The following is a 16,044-nucleotide window of genomic DNA, read 5'->3' on the forward strand; positions in this document are numbered from 1 at the left end:
TCGGACAAACTCCTTTTGTTATCCCTCATTTGCTTAAACATCCTGAACTCTGGTTGACATTCGGTCGCCAGCAGTTGTGTACTTTGGAACCCGCGCTTCAAGTCGGGGCGGCTGTCAGTCAGCCGGGAAGATAAGCAGGCGTCTCACGGCTTTTAGCATTGTCAAGACACACGTTTATTTTCCCCAGAGACAGATTGTGTTTTTAAACGTACGCCGAACACTTCCTGAAGCCCTGTGTTGCCTGTGGGCATGTAGATAACATTGTTTCACCGGCCTCAAACAATTGAAAATTATTGCTTGAACGTGTCGGGTGACATTTTGCGGCAAATTTTGCGACTTCACTCTATTGCTGTTTTTCAAAATAATGCATATGTATTAAAAAGATCATATCACAGTTCTGTGCTGTTTCTCTTTTGACTACAGCCGACTATCAGTCAAGCGTATGCATGTTTAAGCAAATGTAATGCATGTTTTGATAGTAGGGATGTCCGATTATATCGCACTGCCGATATTATCGGCCGATAATGCTTTAAAATGTAATATCGGAAATTATCGGTATTGGTTTCAAAAAGTAAAATGTATGACTTTTTAAAACACCGCTGTGTAAAAGGACGTAGAGAGAAGTACAGAGCGCCAATAAACCTTAAAGGCACTGCCTTTGCGTGCCGGCCCAGTCACATAATATCTACGGCTTTTCACACACACAAGGGAATGCAAGGCGTACTTGGTCAACAGCCATACAGGTCACACTGAGGGTACCCGTATAAACAACTTTAACACTGTTACAAATATGCGCCACACTGTGAACCCACACCAAACAAGAATGACAAACACATTTCGGGAGAACATCCGCACCGTAACACAACATAAACACAACAGAACAAATACCCATAACCCCTTGCAGCACTAACTCTTCCGGGACGCTACAATATACATCCCCCGCTACCACCTACCCCCCACCTTACCCCCCCCCCCCCCCCCACCACCACCACCACCACCACCTCAATCTCCTCATGCATGTCCCAAATTCCAAGCTGCTGTTTTGAGGCATGTTAAAAAAAATAATGCACTTTGTGACTTCAATAATAAATATGGCAGTGCCATGTTGGCATTTTTTTTCCATAACTTGAGTTGATTTATTTTGGAAAACCTTGTTACATTGTTTAATGCATCCAGCGGGGCATCACAACAAAATTAGGCATAATAATGTGTTAATTCCACGACTGTATATATCGGTATCGGTTGATATCGGAATCGGTAATTAAGAGTTGGACAATATCGGATATCGGCAAAAAAGCCATTATCGGACATCTTTATTTGATAGTAAAACAAAATAATAATATATGACCTACTCTTAAGACTGAGACCCTTTTTGGGTCCCCCAGGATCTTTAACATTCACCATATTTGGGGAATCCCTAAAGGTTAAGTAAATTGTTCGGCCCAAATTAAGCATTTTGAAGCATAAAAATTGCTAAATTAAATTAAAATAACATGCATCGACCAGTGGATCATCAGCGTCATCAGACTAGGATTGTACGGTATACCGGTATTAGTATAGTACCGTGATACTAATGAATCACATTCGGTACTATACCGCCTCTAAAAAGTACCGGTGCCCCACGCCCCCGTCGTCGTCACGTTGTGACATTGCTGGTTCACGAGCAGAGGAGCATGTTCGGCAGCGCACAATCACGGAGTACTTACAATCAGACAGTGTGTAGACAGAAAAGGGAGAACGGATGCATTTTGGTTTAAAAACTAACGATAAAGGTGAAGTTATAACACTGAAACACCCTCAGGAAGAGGTGCTTTAAGACATGGCTAGCTAGTTACAGCTAAAGTCCATCCGCAGTTTGCAGTGTTGCTACTTCTAAATCACTAATCCTCGTCTCCATGGCGACAAAGAAAGTAAGTTTCTTACAAGTATCATCCCTGCAGGACGAGGAATAGCTAAACATTCTTCACTACACACCGTAGGAGAATAGAATAGCTCACCGGCGTCACCGCTAATGACTCCGTACCTGAATGTAAACAAACATCATTGGTGGATCTACACCTGACATCCAATGTAATGATACCAAGTACAAGAGTGTATCTAGTCAATACCACTATGATTACACCGATAATTTTTAGCATCACAAAATCTTTTTTCGTTTTTTTCAAGTTCATATTATGTTTATAAGCTCAGGAAATATGTCCCTGGACACATGAGGACTTTGAATATGACCAATGTATGATCCTGTAACTACTTGGTATCGGATTGATACCCAAATTTGTAGTATCATTCAAAACTAATGTAAAGTATCCAAACAACAGAAGAATAAGTGATTATTAAATTTGAACAGAAGTGTAGATAGAACATGTTAAAATAGAAAGTAAGCAGATATTAACAGTAAATGAACAAGTAGATTAATAATTCATTTTCTACCACATGTCCTTAGCAATGTTGACAAAATAATAGAATGGAAAATGACACAATATGTTACTGCATATGTCAGCAGACTAAATTAGGAGCCTTTGTTTGCTTACTACTAATAAAAGACAAGTTGGCTTGTATGTTCATTATTTTATTTAAGGACAAACTTGCAATAAGAAACATATGTTTAATGTACCCTAAGATTTTTTGTTAATATAAGCCAATAGTGCAATTTTTTAGTGGTGCCCTTTATTTAGAAAAGTACCGAAATACATTTTGGTACCGGTACCAAAATATTGGTATCAGGACAACACTACATCCGACTTTAAAACCGTGTGTGTTTGAGTCTATAATATTACTGTACGTTATATTTTATATGTACTACAATACATGTAAGTGTCTTATTTTCTATTATTATGTCAACTATTTGGCGTAAAAAGAGTGGGAAGGTGACTATAGGCGTGTTAATTCAAGTGTTATGTTTTGTCTGATATAAACCCATATCTAGTAGGTCGTAAACTTTTTTTTGTGCTCCATCTGGGAAAATATGTAATTTACAAACAATAATTCCTGTTTCTCGGAAATTCACTTATTTCGATTGCCAATAAACAGCGATACACAAGGGACGACCATTATCAATGGCCGAGATATGATATCATTGTGTTTTTACAATAATACTGTACTACTGAAATTGCTTAATAATAATAAAACTCTAAAAAGAATAGCCAGTAGATTTTTTACTTTAAAAAAATGGTAGCTCAGTTGCCAGAATTTTACTGTGACATTAAAAATGGTATTTCTTTTAAGTTTATAGTAATGCACTGTAAAAATAATGACCACAGATTTTGCAGGGGGGGGGGGGTTATGGTAAAAAAAAAAACCTCAGTCACCGGACTTTTTCCATAAATATAACAGCGGTAGCATTTTTAAATTTACAGTGATTCGGTTTAAAAACACCGTAAATTTTATGGCGCCTGAACTGCCAAGTTTTTACCTTAAAACAGTGGTCACCGACCTTTTCGAGCCCAAGATCCCTGGCCTCAGCCAAAAACCAAAGCAAGATCTACCCCTGCGTCTTCTATGTTTTATATGTGTGTGTATAATATATATAAGTATATATTTTTGGTTTATTTTGTTTTGTTTTAAAGACAAAGCTCTGTGTCGTTATTATTGACTAATTTCAACATTTTGGCTTTTTCTCATTAAAGGCCTACTGAAATGATTTTTTTAAATTTAAACGGGAATAGCAGATCCATTCTATGTGTCATACTTGATCATTTCGCGATATTGCCATATTTTTGCTGAAAGGATTTAGTAGAGAAAATCGACGATAAAGTTCGCAACTTTTGCTCGCTGATAAAAAAAAGCCTTGCCTGTACCGGAAGTAGCGTGACGTCACAGGAGGTAATATTCCTCACAATTCCCCTTTGTTTACAATGGAGCGAGAGAGATTCGGAGCGACAAAGCAACGATTACCCCATTAATTTCAGCGAGGATGAAAGATTCGTAGATGAGGAACGTTAGAGTGAAGAACTAGAGGCAGTGCAGGACATATCTTTTTTCGCTCTGACCGTAACTTAGGTGCAAGCTGGCTCATTGGATTCCACACTCTGTCCTTTTTCTATTGTGGATCACGGATTTGTATTTTAAACCACCTCGGATACTACATCCTCTTGAAAATGAGAGTCGAGCACACGAAATGGACATTCACAGTGACTTTTATCTCCACGACAATACATCGGTGACACACTTAGCTACTGAGCTAACGTGATAGCATCGTTCTCAAATGCAGATAGAAACAAAATACATAAATCCCTGACTGGAAGGATAGACAGAAGATCAACAATACTATTAAACCATGGACATGTAACTACACAGTTAATAATTCTCAGCCTGGCAAAGCTTAACAATGCTTTTGATAACGACGCTGAAGCTAACTTAGCAACTTAGCAACCGGACCTCACAGAGCTATGATAAAAACATTAGCGCTCCACCTACGCCAGCCACCCCTCATCTGCTTCTCAACACCCGTGCTCACCTGCGTTCCAGCGATCGACGGCGCGACAAAGGGGGGGTTGGCGGCTAGCATCGGCTAGGCGTCTGCTATCCAATTAAGTAGTCCTTGTTGTGTTGCTACAGCCAGCCGCTAATACACCGATCCCACCTACAACGTTCTTCTTTGCAGCCTCCATTGTTCATTAAACAAATTGCAAAAGATTCACCAACACAGATGTCCAGAATACTGTGGAATTATGAAATAAAAACAGAGCTTTTTGTATAGGATTCTACGGCTCCGAATACTTCCTTTGCCCTCGTGACGTCACACGCATACGTCCGCATAATAAAACGTTTTCAAGCGGAAGTGTGGCGGGAAATTTAAAATTGCACTTTATAAGTTAACCCGGCCGTATTGGCATGTGTTGCAATGTTAAGATTTCATCATTGATATATAAACTATCAGACTGCGTGGTCGGTAGTAGTGGCTTTCAGTAGGCCTTTAAGTTTCTTGCTGTTTTCCCAATTTTTGCTGGTGTTTTTTAACGTGCCTCAGGCCGATGACAAAGGAGTCACGGGCCACAGATGGCCCCTGTACCGCACTTTGGGCACCCCTGCTGTAGCTATTGTAGAGTAACACAACCAAAGTCATTGCCAAAAATAGAGCAAAAATGTAATTCTTTCTTTCTTTTTCTTTCTTTCTTTTAGTTTATTTCAAACATGAACACATTTACATCATAATACATCAATTCAAAGGACAAAAAAGTCCCCACTAGAATGGAATAGAATAGAATGGACTTTATTGTCATTATATTTGCATATAACGAGATTAAGGACTCCAACTTAAGGTGCGGTAGTGGGAACAAATATGGGATAAAAATAAATTACACAAGAAGTAATGAAGATAAAACTAAGAATTGAAATAAATAGACTACTATCCAATAAAAAATAATAAGCAATCATGTACAATATACAAAACAATGTACAAAATACTGTAGAATATACAGAACAAGACAAGAGTACCGGAGTGATAACAATCAGTGTCGGATGTGTTGCACTCGAAGAGTAATATTGCACAGTAGGGTATTAGGGTAGGATATTGTATAGGGGTGAATTATTTATTATAAGTTAGAGTTCAAGATGGTGACAGCTCTGGGAAAGAAGCTGTCTCTGAGCCTGTTTGTTCTGGCTCTGATGCACCTGTAGCGCCTGCCCGATGGTAGCAGGTGGAACAGGTGGAAGCCAGGGTGTGTGCTGTCCTTGGTGATGTTTTTTGCTCTGTTGAGGCAACGGGAGTTGTGTAAATCCTTCAGGGAGGGGAGGGGGCAGCCGATGAATTTTTGTGCAGACTTTATGACCCTCTGAATCGCCTACCTCCACTCCACTTGCCTATTACAATGCATGAGGAACTCAAGATGTCTGTTGGGATACATTGTAGTTCTACCACGAATTTCAGGTGACTCACCAGTGCCGCCTGCCAAGTGCAATCCCTCCAATGTGGTTTGCCCAGACAAGACCCAGGTTCCTTTCAAAGCCAACCTGCTGCAGTTCAGGAAGAACGTCTCTGACCTCAGGATGCAGCTCCATCAAATGAGACAGCTGCAGGTAAAGAACGCTTCTCCATTGACATCTTATATTTTTGAACCTGAACATAAGGAGGATGTCTGCTTAATGTTCATGTTCCTGTTTCTTTGTGTCCGCTCAGCTCCAGAACCAGGAGGTACTGCGTGTGCAGCTGAAGAGAGCCGAACAGGAAATCGGCATGAAACTTGCAGAGGCGATGCGGCGTCTGGACGACCCGGTCCAGAAGCAGAGGGCTTCGGTAGAAGAGGACCGGCAAAAGTACTTGAGCGTGGAGGAGCGTGTGCTAGGACAGCTCGGGTAAGGAGGCTGCTCACAAATCACTGTTGGCGTCATTAACTTGGGTCAGTACGCGTGATGTTCCAATCAAGGTTTTATGCTCCTGATTCTGATACCAATCAGTAAGATCGTCCGATACCGAGACGATCACAGTTATTAACTGTTATGTAAATGTTTCAATATTTATGGTGAGTGTTATTGACTGTTTAACAATATTAACTAGAGATGTCCGATTTTATCGGCCTGCCGATATTATCGGCCGATAAATACTTTAAATTGTAATATCGGAAATTATCGGTATCGGTTTCAAAAAGTAAAATGAATGACTTTTTAAAACGCCGCTGTACGGAGCGGTACATATCCGGTAAAACACAGACGTAGGGCATACTTGCCAACCCTCCCGAATTTCAGTGACCCTGCCGAAAATCTCCCGGGGCAACCATTCTCCCGAATTTCTCCCGATTTCCACCCGGACAACAATGTTGGGGGCGTGCCTTAAAGGCACTGCCTTTAGCGTCCTCTACAACCTGTCATCACGTCCGCTTTTCCTCCATAGAAACAGCCTGCCGGCCCAGTCACATAATATATGCGGCTTTTACACACACACAAGTGAATGCAAGGCATACTTGATCAACAGCCATACAGGTCACACTGTGGGTGGACGTATAAACAACAAGAACATCCGCACGATAACACAACATAAACACAACAAAACAAATACCCAGAACCCCTTGCAGCACTAACTCTTCCGGGACGCTACAATATACACCCCCCGCTACCACCAAACCCCCGCACTCCCAACCCCAAAATGGCATATTATCTGATGTTATGTTTCGACCTAGTCTGCAAAACCAACTTTTCCTACCTATTGGTACCCACTGATGTGTATTTGAGATCTGCATTTGCGTGCGTCCGCCATTGTAGTCCCCGCCGTAGTCTATAAGCTCCTTCTTTTACTCTATCCTCTTGTTGTGGGGCGTCCACCCTCCGCTGTTGCAATATCTAATACAGAAAAGTGTCTGGTTGGAACCTAAGCTTTCAGTAAACTCGCTAAGGAAGCGCTAAAAGTACAACAAAGATGACGGGGAGAAGAGGCTGTCGAAATGGAGCCACTTAAATAAGGCCAGCCACGAAACGGCTGTCAGAAAGCGGCTTGAAGATGATCTGTAAAACATAATCCAAAGCAACATTTAGACCAAATAACCACCATTACATGTTATGTAGACCACAAGGAAGTGTTTAAAAAAATTATAATGTAACCCCTCTAATGCGCCTTACAATCCGGTGCGCCCTATGGTCCTAAAAATACGATACATAAAATCGTTTGATCAAAACAAAGTCAATAGTACACAATAACTACACAAAATTAAAAACTACTATCTAGTACTCATTGAAATCCTTTTTTTGCCCTCAAATTCCCGGAATTTGTGAATATTGACAAAAATAATAACAAAAATATTTTATATTTTATATATCGACCTACCGTATTTTTCGGACTATAAGTCGCAGTTTTTTTCATAGTTTGGCCGGGGGTGCGACTTATACTCAGGAGCGACTTATGTGTGAAATTATTAACACATTACCGTAAAATATCCAATAATATTATTTAGCTCATTCACGTAAGAGACAAGACGTATAAGATTTCATGGGATTTAGCGATTAGGAGTGACAGATTGTTTGGTAAACGTATAGCATGTTGTATATGTTATAGTTAGGGATGTCCGATAATGGCTTTTTTGCCGATATCCGATATTCCGATATTGTCCAACTCTTAATTACCGATACCGATATCAACTGATACCGATATATACAGTCATGGAATTAACACATTATTATGCCTAATTTGGACATCCAGGTATGGTGAGGATAAGGTCCTTTTAAAAAAAAATAATTAAATAAAATAAGATAAGTAAATGTATAACTTTTCTTGAATAAAAAAGAAAGTAAAACAATATAAAAACAGTTACAGAGAAATTAGTAATTAATGAAAATGAGTAAAATTAACTGTTAAAGGTTAGTACTATTAGTGGACCAGCAGCACGCACAATCATGTGTGCTTACGGACTGTATCCCTTGCAGACTGTATTGATATATATTGATATATAATGTAGGAACCAGAAATATTAATAACAGAAAGAAACAACACTTTTGTGTGAATGAGACAAGACAACTTGACTATATCGGTGTGTGTCATAATGAAGTAATTTAATTATTGCGATCGCAAATCAACGTCCACAACATAATCGGAAGAGGTCCGGAAATAATCGACAAATTTAGGGAAATTGCAATAATACGACAATAGAATTGATGAGACAAGTAGACTATGGATTGAAAGATGGGTGTGAGCGCAGGCCAGTGGCGAAGTCCATCACTGTATAAATAGCCTCTTGTGAGTCCGCCCTGACAAATGGGCCATGGCACCGTCTTCTCGCCTGCCACTAAGCAAAGGGTCCTATTAGGCGGAAATAAAGCTTACTAATTGGGCGTTAAAGCCAGTGGGACATTTTGGAATGTGAATCTTTGCCGACTTGTAACTTTTTATAAATACCTCATTACTTCTCGTCTGATGAGCCGAATTGTCTGTCATCGTGTCCAGCAGCTGTTAGAGTAGTTGCATATTGTCTGTGCCCCTCAGAGGCTTTAAACAAAAGAATTTTACTCAAGGGTGAACACGACCACATTGAACCACGGCCTCTTCTATGCACAATCCAACATGCCACACAATGTTATCACATGGTGCTTTCCCCCTTGGAGGGCCCCATTGTATCAAGAGCTAGTTAAGCAGCTTGAAGTCAACGTGAGGGGCGGACTCTTCTTGGCGTTTTTAGTGCGTAAACAATGGCGGTTGCGTGGCGATGAGCCGCAGGAACAGGTTCAAGCAGACACAACGAGGACACTTTTATTGTTATGGCACAAACACTCTTGTCACTCCATTTCAGATGGATGACTGTGTTGTGCCTCCCAGTCTTTGTAGAGAACCAAACGCAAGGTCAGGAGGTTGTATACGGCTCTTCATTAAACCTCATTCTGGGATGTTTTCACATAAAGGCTAATGTCGAATTCATTGTATTTGTGTCGAATGTGAGGTTAGTTCATTCACAATCCAATGTTCCTTCGATTCCAATGTTCCCACCAACACTAAGTCCTGATAAACCGGGCCCGGGCAATTATTTTGACTCGGTGGCCAAATTTAGAGAAAAAATGTGGGGGCCGGTATATCTATTTTTAGGAACACTAATACAAAACCTCACAATTATGTCTGATTTAATGCTAAAAACGTTATGACAGACCGCCTTAACAAACGGAATGGAATTTTAAATGTTTTTACTGAATGAGACACCCAGAATGTACAAACCCCGTTTCCATATAAGTTGGGAAATTGTGTTAGATGTAAATATAAACGAATACAATGATTTGCAAATCCTTTTCAACCCATATTCAGTTGAATGCACTACAAAGACAACATATTTGATGTTCAAAGTCATAAACTTTTTTTTTTTTTTGCAAATAATAATTAACTTAGAATTTCATGGCTGCAACACGTGCCAAAGTAGTTGGGAAAGGGCATGTTCACCACTGTGTTACATGGCCTTTCCTTTTAACAACACTCCGTAAACGTTTGGGAACTGAGGAGACACAGTTTTGAAGCTTCTCAGGTGGAATTCTTTCCCATTCTTGCTTGATGTACAGCTTAAGTTGTTCAACAGTCCGGGGGTCTCCCTTGTGCTATTTTAGGCTTCATAATGCGCCACACATTTTCAATGGGAGACAGGTCTGGACTACAGGCAGGCCAGTCTAGTACCCGCACTCTTTTACTATGAAGCCACGTTGATGTAACACGTGGCTTGGCATTGTCTTGCGGAAATAAGCAGGGGCGTCCATGGTAACGTTGCTTGGATGGCAACATATGTTGCTCCAAAACCTGTATGTACCTTTCAGCATTAATGGTGCCTTCACTGATGTGTAAGTTACCCATGTCTTGGGCACTAATACACCCACATACCATCACAAATGCTGGCTTTTCAACTTTGCGCCTATAACAATCCGGATGGTTCTTTTCCTCTTTGGTCCGGAGGACACGACGTCCACAGTTTCCAAAAACAATTTGAAATGTGGACTCGTCAGACCACAGAACACTTATCCACTTTGTATCAGTCCACCTTAGATGAGCTCAGGAACAGCGAAGCCAACGGCGTTTCTGGGTGTTGTTGATAAACGGTTTTCGCCTTGCATAGGAGAGTTTTAACTTGCACTTACAGATGTAGCGACCAACTGTAGTTACTGACAGTGGGTTTCTGAAGTGTTCCTGAGCCCATGTGGTGATATCCTTTACACACTGATGTCGCATGTTGATGCAGTACAGCCTGAGGGATCGAAGGTCACGGGCTTAGCTGCTTACGTGCAGTGACTTCTCCAGATTCTCTGAACCCTTTGATGATATTACGGACCGTAGATGGTGAAATCCCTAAATTCCTTGCAATAGCTGGTTGAGAAAGGTTTTTCTTAAACTGTTCAACAATTTGCTCACGCATTTGTTGACAAAGTGGTGACCCTCGCTCCATCCTTGTTTGTGAATGACTGAGCATTTCATGGAATCTACTTTTATACCCAATCATGGCACCCACCTGTTCCCAATTTGCCTGTTCACCTGTGGGATGTTCCAAATAAGTGTTTGATGAGCATTCCTCAACTTTATCAGTATTTATTGCCACCTTTCCCAACTTCTTTGTCACGTGTTGCTGCCATTTAATTCTAAAGTTAATGATTATTTGCAAAAAAAAAAATGTTTATCAGTTTGAACATCAAATATGTTGTCTTTGTAGCATATTCAACTGAATATGGGTTGAAAATGATTTGCAAATCATTGTATTCCGTTTATATTTACATCTAACACAATTTCCCAACTCATATGGAAACGGGGTTTGTATTTGTAAATCTTAGGTTTTGTTCTAGTGCTGAAGTCTTTTCCGTCATGTCTTGGCGCAATGCAGGGATCTGGAGCAGTACGTGGTCTCTCTGCAGAAGGACTCATCAGGGACTCACAGAGTAGTGACCCTGAAGGACGTGGAAGAGGGGGCGGTGACCCTAAGGAAAGTTGGAGAATCTCTGGCAGGACTCAAAGGTAAGACCGTACATAATGGACTTGCTTATTTTGCCCAAGACATGTCCTGGTGGTATTTCCTCAACCAACTTTTTTGCAATCTGACTGTGAAATGTGGTTTTGCGTGCAGGAGAGTTCCCGACCCTGCAGACCAGGATGCGCTCTGTCCTCAGAGTGGAAGTGGAAGCCGTAAAGTTTTTAAAGGAGGAACCTCATAAACTGGACAGCATGCTGAAAAGAGTCAAGAGCCTGACGGACACACTCAGCAGTCTGAGAAGGTAGGAGAATACATTTAAGGAGACCGGATAGACATCAGGGGAGAAGGTATTGGAGCATGAAAGTTGGAAATGTGGAATGGAGATCAGCCAGCAGGCTGGCCTCTGTTCTGTTTTTTCTACATCTGAAACACTTCCTTGTGGTCTACATAACATGTAAAGGTGGATATTTGGTCATAAATTTGCATAGATTTAGATTTACAGACCATCTTCACCCTGCTTTCTGACTGTCTCTTCAGAATGCGCCATTTGTGAACGGTCTTATTTACGTGCCGACTCCCCCCTCCAGGCCAAGCCCCTGCTTCCATATGGAGTCTACTGACCGATATAAGTTAGAACTATGCGCTACTTTTTATTGGAAATGGAAAGGGTTTACCTAGCATGTGCACGTACGAGCCAGTCTGCCCCACAACAATTAAAATAAATTAATTAAAGTACCAATGATTGTCACACACACACTAGGTGTGGTGAAATTTGTCCTCGGCATTTGACCCGTCCCCTTGTTCAACCCCTGGGAGGTGAGGGGAGCAGTGAGCAGCAGCGGTGGCCGCGCCCGGGAATCATTTTTGGTGATTTAACCCCCACCTCCAACCCTTGATGCTGAGTGCCAAGCAGGGAGGCAATGGGTCCCATTTTTATAGTCTTCTGTATGACTCGGCCAGGGTTTGAACTCACAACCTACCGATCTCAGGGCGGACACTCTTACCCAGGGGTCTCAGACACGCGGCCCGCGGGCCAATTGCAGCCCGCGAGACGTTATTTTGCGGTCAGCACCTTAATATGAACATTTTATGTTAGTGCGGCCCGCAAGTTTTATATGAATGGCGCTTGACAGCGACATACTTACCAACCCTCACGATTTTTCCGGGAGACTCCGGAATTTCAGGGCAACCATTCTCTCGAATTTCTGTCCATTTTCACCCAAACAACAATATTAAGGGCGTGCCGTGATGGCACTGCCTTTAGTGCCCTCTACAACCTGTACAAACAGCGTGCCAGCCCAGTCACATTTTGTATTTGACTTCTGTACACACACGTAAGTGAATGCAAGGCATACTTGTTCAACAGCCACACAGGTCACACTGAGGGTGGCCGTATAAACAACTTAAACACTGTTACAAATATGCGCCACACTGTGAACCCACACCAAACAAGAATGACAAACACATTTCGGGAGAACATCCGCACCGTAACACAACATAAACACAACAGAACCAATACCCAGAATCCCATGCAGCTCTAACTCTTCCGGGCTGCAATGTACACCCCCGCTACCACCAAACCCCGCCCCCCCAACCCTACCCCCACACATCAAACACTTACGGTGCGGATGTTCTCCCGAAATGTGTTTGTCATTCTTGTTTGGTGTGGGTTCACAGTGTGACGCATATTTGTAACAGTGATAAAGTTGTTTATACGCTACCCTCAGTGTGACCTGTATGGCTGTTGATCAAGTATGTCTAGCAGTCACTTACGTGTGTCTGCAGAAGCCTCATATAACATGTGACTGGGCCGGCACGCTGTTTGTATGGTGTAAAAGTGGACGCGACGACAGGTTGTAGAGGACGTTAAAGGCAGTGCTATCACTATATTGTTGTCCGGGTGAAAATCGGGATACATTCGGGAGAATGGTTGCCCCGGGAGATTGTCAGGAGGGGCACTGAAATTCAGGAGTCTCCCGGAAAAATCGTGAGGGTTGGCAAGTATGTTGCTAGGGCGGGATAGCCATTCGAAGAAGGTGAATTCATTAAAAAGTGCATGTTAGATTTTTTTAAGAAATCTTTTCTTGCGGCCCAGCCTCACCCAGTTTCTGCATCCAGTGGCCCCCAGGTAAATTGAGTTTGAGACCCCTGCTCTAACCACTAGGCCACTGAGTAGGTAACAAGAGGATAGAGGATAAAAAGTAACTTATTGACTACAACTTTGGATTACAACTGAAAAAAAATGGTGGACTCGCGCAATATATGGAGATATCTGCTGTTGTAGGTTGGAGTTCAAATCCCAGCCGAGTCATACCAAAGACTATAAAAATGGGACCCGTTTCCTCCCTGCTTGGCACTCAGCATCAAGGGTTGGAGTTGGGGGTTAAATCACCAAAATGATTCCCGGGTGCGGCGCCGCTGCTGCCCACTGCTCCCCAAGGGGATGGGTCAAATCCAGAGGACAAATTTCACCACATCTAGTGTGTGTGTGACAATCATTGGTACTTTAATCTTTAATCTTTAATCTTGTAACTAAGGCAAAATACATCACAATTGTCTCAAATTCCAAACGTAATTGTTTGGAAAGAAGCAAAAGTGTTTCTTAGTATCTTCGCCACGCCTCTAAGGTTTGGATTCAAACAAAAACAAGTACCAACAGATGGTTTCGGTTTTTCATAATATGACCCCTTTAAAAGGGAACTGCACTTTTTTTTCGAATTTTGCCTATCGTTTACTATCCATTTATCCGTTTGCTACCATGAATTGATTAACGTGGACCCCGACTTACACAAGTTGAAAAACTTATTCAGGTGTTACCATTTAGTGGTCAATTGTACGGAATATGTACTGTACTGTGCAATCTACTAATAAAAGTTTCAATCAATCAATCAATCCTTATAAGAGATAAGAAGTGAAAAGTTTTTTGTTTTTTGTACTTTCTAACATATAAATATAGGCTTGTTCGTGGTGGCCATCAATGCAGCTAATGGGAGCAATCAATTCTACCTCTAAATCACTTTAAAAATGCATCCAAAAAACATCAACAATACTTTATGTATACCTGTATGTTAACCAAACTGTAGCAACATTGTTGTTGTAAGAGCAAACAGTGAGGAACTCTTTTTCTAGCGTAGTACCGTATTTTTCGGACTATAAGTCGCAGTTTTTTTAAGAGTTTGGCCGGGGGTGCGACTTATACTCAGGAGCGACTTATGTGTGAAATTATTAACACATTAGCGTAAAATATCAAATAATATTATTTAGCTCATTCACGTAAGAGACTAGACGTATAAGATTTCATGGGATTTAGCGATTAGGAGTGACAGATTGTTTGGTAAACATATAGCATGTTCTATATGTTATAGTTATTTGAATGACTCTTACCATAATATGTTACGTTAACATACCAGGCACGTTCTCAGTTGGTTTTTTATGCCTCATATAACGTACACTTATGCAGCCTGTTGTTCACTATTCTTTATTTATTTTAAATTGCCTTTCAAATGTCTATTCTTGGTGTTGGCTTTTATCAAATACATTTCCCCAAAAAATGCGACTTATACTCCAGTGCGACTTATGTATGTTTTTTCCTTCTTTATTATGCATTTTCGGCCGGTGCGACTTATACCCTGGAGCGACTTATAGTCCGAAAAATACGGTAACACAACAACGTACTTCGGTATTAGCCGTAAAAGCTAACTACGGCAAGAGATAAGCTAGCTTCTACGTCAGCACAAAACATGTTTGAGTTTGTAATACACAACACTGTGATAGGACACCAATCTGTACTGACTAAAAAAAACAAACTTGAATAATCATATTCCAGTATCCGTAAAGTATTATTTTATGTTTTGTTTGTACACAGCTAGCCAAACAGCGTATGTACTGTAGTTGTAATAACACGCATGACATGCTGCGTGTATCATGATCAATATAAAGTGTGAATTACACGATGGACATTTGTCTGTTTGGTCCAGCTGGCCGGGGATGTTTTTTTTCTGATTAATTTGGGTAAGCACTCCATTTATGTCGAAATAGGTTGGCTCCAAGTTCCACATTTACAACTCCAAAGTCACTTTCACCTCACTCTCCCGGCTTCTGTCTGCTCCAACGTCTCACTCTTCCTTCGTGCTCGCTTCCAGAAGCAGTAATTCATCCTTCTAAAAATTCTGATTCAAAAAGATATGGTTGTGAATCCTCATTTGTCTGCCATGATTTGAACACATTCGCTTGTCTGTATCCAGAAGGGGTTGTCGGAAGCGTGTTGCTATGGATAACAGAAATAAATGCGCCAAATAATTATCTCTGGCAATGATTAAAATGATCAAAATACGGTAAATATTGAACATAGTACATATTGTTATGAAGATGTCTGTTACTGCATTATATATATACTTGCAGTGTGTATATTGTACATATTACATATTGTTATGAAGGTGTCTGTTACTGCATTATATATATACTTGCAGTGTGTATATTGTACATATTACATATTGTTATGAAGGTGTCTGTTACTACATTATATATATACTTGCAGTGTGTATATTGTACATATTACATATTGTTATGAAGGTGTCTGTTACTACATTATATATATACTTGCAGTGTGTATATTGCACATATTACATATTGTTATGAAGGTGTCTGTTACTCCATTATGTATATACTTGCAGTGTGTATATTGTACATATTA

At 40.8% G+C, this 16,044-nt stretch overlaps 1 protein-coding gene across 14 annotated transcripts in view; it reads left to right on the forward strand.

Moving 5' to 3' along the window:
- Nucleotides 1-16,044, forward strand: part of si:ch211-285f17.1 (sickle tail protein) — a 351,576-nt gene that overhangs the window by 302,344 nt on the left and 33,188 nt on the right. For all 14 annotated transcript variants that reach the window (XR_009821210.1, XM_062021660.1, XM_062021659.1 and 11 more), the window contains 4 exons: nucleotides 5,870-6,018; nucleotides 6,119-6,294; nucleotides 11,265-11,395; nucleotides 11,505-11,652. Coding sequence is in view for 13 of the 14 variants with exons in the window: in XM_062021660.1 (XP_061877644.1) it covers nucleotides 5,870-6,018; nucleotides 6,119-6,294; nucleotides 11,265-11,395; nucleotides 11,505-11,652 (604 nt within the window). In the remaining variant the exon portion in view is untranslated. The remainder of the gene's footprint in view (nucleotides 1-5,869; nucleotides 6,019-6,118; nucleotides 6,295-11,264; nucleotides 11,396-11,504; nucleotides 11,653-16,044) is intronic.

Source organism: Entelurus aequoreus, linkage group LG15 (assembly GCF_033978785.1).
Source record: "Entelurus aequoreus isolate RoL-2023_Sb linkage group LG15, RoL_Eaeq_v1.1, whole genome shotgun sequence".
Taxonomy (NCBI): Eukaryota; Metazoa; Chordata; class Actinopteri; order Syngnathiformes; family Syngnathidae; genus Entelurus; species Entelurus aequoreus.